The 8,125-nt window shown below is 33.7% G+C and overlaps 1 protein-coding gene across 1 annotated transcript; it reads left to right on the forward strand.

Moving 5' to 3' along the window:
* The first annotated feature begins 3,367 nt into the window (after positions 1–3,367).
* Positions 3,368–7,561, forward strand: LOC120079997 (putative rRNA methyltransferase YlbH). Its single transcript, XM_039034505.1, has 9 exons — positions 3,368–3,538; positions 3,609–3,703; positions 3,883–3,972; positions 4,607–4,711; positions 4,917–5,021; positions 5,224–5,362; positions 6,148–6,263; positions 6,452–6,508; positions 6,906–7,561. The coding sequence occupies exons 1-9, from the start codon at positions 3,385–3,387 to the stop codon at positions 6,990–6,992; spliced, it is 948 nt and encodes a 315-aa protein (XP_038890433.1). The 5' UTR covers positions 3,368–3,384; the 3' UTR covers positions 6,993–7,561.
* The last annotated feature ends 564 nt before the right edge of the window (positions 7,562–8,125 follow it).

Consider the following 8,125-nt stretch of genomic DNA (forward strand, 5'->3'; position numbering starts at 1 on the left):
TAGACTGTAATTGTTGTGTTCTTTCTCAATGGGATTTGGAATGATCCGCTTCCAACTTATTGGATCTCTGTTTAGATTTCCTTCAACTAGCATATTTAAAAAAAAAAATTAACATGAAGAAATAAAGAAGTCATTGCAATTGCTGGAAATACTAGGCCCACTAAAGATTAAAAAAATATATAGGGTAAAGTGGTAAGAGTTGTCATAGAATTTTTACCTATTATTTATTGGTTGTTATAAAAGGTATCTTATAATTATACTAATTCATATATAATTGTACTAAGGGACTGTTTGAGGTGCAGAGTTGAGATAAGATGTCTGGAGTTCATATATCTGGAGTTCATATGTCTGTGGAGTTCATATATCTGTGGAGTTCGTATGTTTGTGTTTGAGGTGTAGAGTTCATATATCTAGGTATCTGATTCAGTTTTTTGAAACTTTTTTATTCAATAATATGCTTTTATGATTACTATTTTTTTAAAACCTTTTTATTCAATAATTCTACCTATCTTTGTTTGAGTAAAATATGGATTGTAATTTTTTCTTTTAATTTTTAAATTTTTTTTCTTTCTTTCTTTCTTTCTTTCTTTTTTGGGCAATGAACAACAATTAACTCATTACATTTCTAGTAGAAATATGTTTAAATAAAATGAGAAACCAAAGCGAAATCAAAACTTTTGGTTCTAGCTAAATTTTCTCCATGAATTTCATTATCATCTTCTTCTTTTTCTTCTTCTTCCTATTGTTGTTCTATATTTTTACTATATCATGATTTTTTTTAATTAAATCTTCCCCAATATCGTAACAGCCAATAAAATGTCACCACATTTCTTCAACAATTTTATTTTCATTTCCTCTAAATTTGGAGGATCATAAAAAAAAAAAAAAATCTTTATTTTTCACTAATTTTTGCTAGAAAATGTTCCAAGAATTTTTATTTTATTTTATGGGGATTTTTTTCTTTTTGTTATATGTTACATACTTTTCGTCTAAATATTCATAACACTCATTTTATATGTAAATTCAATTAAATAAAAATATTTTTTTTTACAAAATTTTACGTATAAATATTGCACTTAATATAGATAAAATAATATTTTTTATATAATCAACAACCCTTTAACATACTTTAGCACTCATCAGCCTTATCGTAGTCGGAAGTGGTTGACGAAGTTGATTATCGAAGATGTTTTTTTGCTGAAGTTTGTAGTTGGAGGTGGTTGTCAGAGCCTGAAGTTAGTTGCATGAAAGTGTATTAGAGTTGGTTGTCGTAGTTTGTCATCGGAGGTGATTTTCGAATCCCAAAGTTGGTTTGGGCAAAAAATGGTCGTCAAAGTTGATCATTGAAGATGATTTTCTTTGGAGATTGTAGTCGGAGGTGACTGCTAGAGCCCAAAGTTAGTCAGAGTTTGTCGTCGAAGGGGTTGTCAAAGCCCGAGTTGGTCGTCGAAGTTGTTCGCTCAAAGGTGATCATTGTAGGTGATTTTCATCGGAATTTGTAATCGAAGTTGGTCATCAGAGTTTGTTGTCGAAGCGAATTAGTTGTTAGAGTTGGTAGGCGAAGGTGGTCGTCAGAGTTGGGTTACTAGAGGTGGTTGTTGGAGGTCAGAATTGGTTGTCGGAGTTGATCGTACAAAGGTTGTCGGAGCTCGAAGTTGGTCGTCGGAGCTGTCTAGTGGTTGTCAGAGTCCGGATTTCGTCACCGGAATTCTCATCGAAGGTGGTTGTCGAAGCCCGGAGTTGGTCGCCAGAGTTGTCATCGGAGGTGGTTGTCGGAGTCGGAGTTAGTTCTTAGAGTGTGACAGTGGCCGATAGGTAGAGCCATTGAAAACATGGGAAGAAGGGACAGTTGGGATAAGTTGATAAAATATACCAACTCAACTCCACCAACATTTAAAGTTGGTGGGTCAAACAACGAGTTGGTATATTATATCAACTCAACTCATGTTGGTGAGTCAAACACTCCCTAAGTAATATCTATGTGATTATATATAGAAAAGGAATGAGGAATGTCAAATTAAATAAATAGACTTACTCATCTTTCGACATGAAATATACGTATCGTAATAGATTTTTGCATTATTTTAGTTATTATCTTGTCTTATCATTTTTTAAATAAAATTTAATAAAGATTTTCCTACAAATTCCCAAAAAGTTAGTTACAATCTGATTCAACAATAGGAATTCCTACTAAAACTTTGGAAGTAACAAATACAACATATACAAAATCTGCCTATATACCTTCTACCTCTATTAAAGTAAAATAAATAGTTGTAAAATCAAAATTATAATTGTTAATAACAAAATAAAACACGACCTTTATATCCAACAAATATACAATATATGAAACAAAAATATGTCTATTAAAGGAAGTAAAACAATGCTACTATACCTTCTGTCTCCATGAAAGTAACAAAAAATGAATAGCATTTTTAAATAGAGACATGACAGAAAAAAACAAGATTTATTTTAAGAAAATATAGAAATACCAACAACTGACTAAATACAAGGTATGCACATTACTAATCCTTACCTTCTAGGAAATAAGGTACACATTCATCTCTATTGCCCAAAAACATAAACATAAATCTACATCCTCCCTACAAATACAAATGTTTTCTTTTTTCTTTTCTTTTTTTTTTTAATACCTGATTGGTGTACGTTACTTGTGCATTGTTACAATGTGTAGACCGCATTTGAGATATTGTCAACCAAAGATTTTGTGAGCTGTCTTCTTTCTAAAGTTGTCACCGCCACTTATATTCGACAGCCTCACTGCTCAGATCTGATTGTCTACAGAGCTTTGGAGATTCTCATTTTTTAAAAAAATATTAATTTAAAATATCTCTCTTGAATCCCAATCCAATTTCTCCCACTACACATCAATCAAATATCCCAATCCCAATTCTATGCCTACATCTCCACTGCCTTCGCCCAAGAATGCTGAAAATCGGTAACATCAGAAAAATTAGATATTTTTCAAAGAAATATTAAGATCTCGTTTGGTAACCATTTGTTTTTTTGTTTTTGTCTTTTAAAATTAAGTCTATTTCATTCACATTTCTTATAATGATTTGCATGTTTTTTAAGTACAATGGTTGAATTTTTAGCTAAACTCTAAAATCAAAAACAACTTTTAGAGATGGAAGTAGTGTAATGGGTTTAATTTTTAAAAACAAAAATAAAAATAAAATAAAATGGTTACCCGCTCTAAAAACAGACATTTTTCAAAACTACTCTCCATTTGAGACATTTCCTACCATTTCTCTTGAACTATCCGAAACTTTGAGCCCAAGTTCTTGGGCCTGGCCCATTTGTTTTAGTAAGCTTCAACAGATACTTCCGCTCTAATTGTTATAGAGCTATCCGAACACAGCTCCGTTGATGGCGGTTTCTTCGTTCCCGGTTCTTTCTTCATTGAGCGCCAGCGTTAGTATCTCTCCGGATGTTAGCTCGTTTTCGCTGAATATTCCACTCGTCAATATCTGTTCCAAACAGACCACTCATCCGTCGTCTTCTATTATCGTTTGCTCCTACAGTGAGTTTCTGTATGCTGTTGCATCCTTTATTTTGATGTTATTGAACCTTCAATTGCGTTTTGGTTTCAGAATCTGGGAATAATGCGGTGACGGAGCGGAGGAAAAGGTTGTTGGAGCAATATGGACTTGATCCTAACGAGTTTTTGTCTGAACCTTCCACTAATGTTGGTTCTTAACTATAATTTCTTTTCAAGCCCGAATAGTTTGGAGATGATCGACTGACGTTGTATTATTCTTTGCTTTTTGAATTTGTGCAATTACACTGTATTGGCTATGGAATTGAGTGTTTGGATACTTGGCGATGCTTAATTTCCTTCATTGTAACCTTTAATTTGCCTTATAGCGAAGAAGAGAAATGCGAAAAACCGGAGAAGGCAAGCAAATTTCGGCCGAGGATCCTAAACCTCAACGGCAGACACATAAGTTACTTCAGGTACGAGTTGTGTTCCTTTTTCCATATTGTTTGGTGCTTTGCGTTGTGATAATTTAATACAGTCTACCCTTAGAAGTGAGAATAACAATCATTTGCTGGCCTAACTGGGCGCTACTATCCACTATTTTTCAAAGTAGAGAAGGCATGCTTCAGAGCGACTGCCATAGAAATTACTCCTTCAAAATTTTGAAATAAAGTGAAAGGGGTGAGATATGCTTGTGTAATTTGATAGTTAAGGTCTTTGGTAATAGAACTTTTCTTAAAAGACTGTTGAACAAATGCTTTATTTGGGTTGAAGACATTCCCTCTTAAATATCAATTTACACAAATTGAAAGCTATAGTATTATTTTAGTTCTGTAAGTTGATTGAATAATCTCATTTTGGATTTATTCCAGTTACATCTACACCAAGTTAATCATTGTCAATTGGCCAATTTGCCACATTGAAAACTAACATACTAATTTTGGTCTTGAGAGAACATTGCGTCTTTTGCTAGAAATTATCACGTTGATGATACCCATGGATCCTCCAATGCCAACACATCACGTGTACCACGGTTATATGGAAAGCATATTCAAAAGATTCCTTATTTTTCTTTCAAAAACAACTCAACGAATATGTTCACAACCTTAGGTGCTTGGAGGAAGTGCTCGGAGAATGAAGCTACTCTCTCCAAAGGGCTTGGATGTACGACCAATGATGGAAGTTGTGAAAGGTGCAGCTTTTGATATTTTGCAGGTTGGGTTTGTAGTTTAAATATTAGTTCCTTTCATGTTACCAGATCATTCGGCTAACTTATCAAATGATTCAAGGCTTGTAGATTTCTTGTTCAACTGCTCATTTGGTAGAAAAACATTTTATTATATAGTCGTACTTTTCCTGGGTAGGTTGCTGGTAGCCAGCCTGTCACAGAAAAAAGGTCTAATGTAATTTGAAAATGCAGGCTGCTGGTGGATGTCCAGCATCTTTAAGGCCTGGTCGTTGGTTAGACTTGTATAGTGGTACCGGATCAGTTGGTATTGAAGCTATGAGCCGTGGATGTTCTGAGGTACCAGTTCAATTGTGAATTTAGTTTGGGATAACATTTTCCATTATTTTTAAAAACAACTAACTGATTAAGCAGCTTTCAAACTAACTATGTTTAGATATGGATTGGCTTGATTTACGCAGTTATCAATTTCATGAAATTTATTCTATATATCGCTTCTTCTTTTTCTCCTTCATGTAATATCTGCTCCTTCAACTTGCAGGTGCATTTTGTCGAGATGGATCCATGGGTTGTTTCTGATGTTCTAAGGCCAAATCTGGAATCTACTGGGTTTTTTGATGACTCAGTCATCCACACCATCCGGGTTGAGAATTTTATAGATCGAGCTGAGCAACTTATTGGTATCCCACCTAAACTTTAGTTTTCTCCTTTTTTCTTGTTTCATTCGAAGACTTATGGCATAAACATGGACACGGGGTACATTATTTCTAACAAAGGATTAGTTTGGTATTGTTGTAGCTATGAAAATATTTGCTGGCAATTGTGATTTGTGAGACAAATCAACTATGACATGATTAATTTAGTTTTTGAATAATATCAATTAAAAACCTTAAAAAAAACATTTTATTTTGTTTGGTAAATAACTGTTAAATTGTAAATATGTAAAAGTTTATATGATTTGAATTAGGAGTAATGTTGTTTAATTTAAATTATTTGATAAAATTTAAGAAAAACAATTTTTATAAAAATTGAAGCAATAAAAATTTGTTGATTTTGGAAGGAATAGATTTGAAAAGAAAAAGAATATATGGAATCGTACAATTGAATTTTTTAAATTTGTCAGAGAAGATAGAAAACTTTTAGGAAAGCTGATTCCAAAACTGATATCTATGTAATTTTGCAGATATTGTAAATTGAGAAGTGATTTTGGATAAATGATTAAATAATCAGTTTTACCAAACAACTTAGACAGTTAAAATTGCATTAACTGTAAATGAAAATGGTAAATGTGAATGGTCTACCCTTATCTCACCTTAGTAGGAATAAAAAATCGGTAAAATAATAAAAATTATCATTTTTGTTTAAGAATAATAAATGGTAGTGGAACCAATTTCTTATGGTAGAGTTCAATTGAATGTATAAGCTTCTATAATTTATGATTTGTCAAGTATATTGTCTTGTCTAGGTAACGACAGACCATTTGATTACATTAGTGTTACCCCACCGTACACACAAGTGGATTATGGGGTACTTATGGGGCAACTATCAAAGTCAGCCTTAGTTGGAGAAGATACCTTCATTGTAAGTTGTATTTTTCTTGTTCCTATTTAGAAAGCTAAATCTTCTTCATGTAAAACCTGCTTTATTTAGATCGGGAAAATCGTACCATTTTATGAAACCGTATGTTATGGCTCGAATCCGTAGTCAATCCTATATTCATTTACACATGGTTTACCTTCCTTTCTCTCACTTTGATATTTGTGATCTAGGTGGTTGAATACCCATTAAGGACAGACATGCTGGATTCCTGTGGATGCCTTATTAAGGTAATTTAATCATGCAGGTATTTTACATTCCGAATGTTATTAATTAATAATGGTTAATTGGACAAAATTGTATGTCTGAAATTTGTTTAGCTTAATGGAATTTAGTGAGAAGGTATGGGTATGGATCTTGGGCAACTATATCTTATGTAATTGGGGGTCAAGTTAACTGTAGTCTGTAATGTAACCAACACCCTGACTAATTTCTCTACAAGGCACTCGAAAAATATATATACAAGAAGGGATTAAGGGTCTGATATCTTACATATTTCTGCAGTTTCTTTCTTTGTATTTTTTTCTATGTCTGGACATGGGATCATCATTTAAAGAGAATTGTTTAGGTTTTTACTCATAATGTCTTTCCTTATTGAGTAACAAGTATAATTTTATCTAATTGCAGATTACCGACCGACGGTTTGGTCGGACACACTTGGCAATTTATGGACCCAAGTGGGCTGAGAAGAAAAAAAAGGAAAAGAAAAATTAAAATTACTTGATGAAGTTTCTATGACTGCCAAGTGGTATTAGCTGGTGACATTGCTCGTCAACAATTGCTAACAGCCTAAACTCAAGTGGTCGGGAGGCAACTTTAAAGAGCTGCATGCTTTTTCATCAAAAAACGTAAAAGAGTTGCAGGCTTTAAAGTATTATCATCGTTCCATTTTGTTGGTAACTAGGAATTGAAGTATCCAGATGTTGGTACTACTTTTCTTGATTCTATTGGCATTTTGCAAGTACAGGGTTCCCAACTATTGCAGGTGAAGGCTATGTATGTAATCTACAGCAACCTGCCACCCTGCGCATTGCCTAGCTCTAGAATTTATATTCAAGCTTCATGATGGCAAGACTTAAAGACGAAAAGGCAGAGAATGTACCACCTTTTTCTTTGTTTTCCTTTCCTGGGGTCTAAATTGATGGGTACTATGTACTTGAACTTGAACAGTTGCCAAGTAGGTTTTCCCTTAGTGTGCGATAGTATAACATGTAGAAGATTGTATTGGAACTCAAATATCTTTTAATTCTACGTTGGTTGATTCCAGCATTAAAGTGCCAGTATCCCTATTCAGAATCATGCATTTTACGGACTCGTTGATCTCCAAGTTTACCCTAGTCATTGTTGTGCTACTTTATCTATACCATACTTCTGTTTTACTCAACCAGTAGGAATCTTATCATATCTTATTTGTTTTTGCAAAAGTTCTTAGGTTTTCTTTGCCTTTGCTTAGCAAGAAAAATTAGAATCCTACACGTGGGGTGGACTTAAAGTCTCAACTATAGGTCAATAGGCGCAGGACATATCTCTTTGGCTCCTGCAGGTTGCAGTTTAACAGAGTAGCTAAGCTGAGTGATACGGACATCATGGAAATTAAAGTCTTTATAAAGGCGAAGAATTTGAAGGGTTGGTGGATAAGCCATGCTGATATCTCACATATATTCATATGACAGAGGAAAGACATTGGGGTTTGATTAAGAATGCTGTTGGGATTGACTAGTCCTTCGCTAATTTGCTTATTTCAGACGGAATTCTAAATGTGAAAGTTCTGTACTGTAACTAAATGGGTTTTAAATATGTGTACACGAATGCATATATAATACTGAATATGCCACCTAGAGAAAGAA

Source organism: Benincasa hispida, chromosome 6 (genome assembly GCF_009727055.1).
Source record: "Benincasa hispida cultivar B227 chromosome 6, ASM972705v1, whole genome shotgun sequence".
Taxonomy (NCBI): Eukaryota; Viridiplantae; Streptophyta; class Magnoliopsida; order Cucurbitales; family Cucurbitaceae; genus Benincasa; species Benincasa hispida.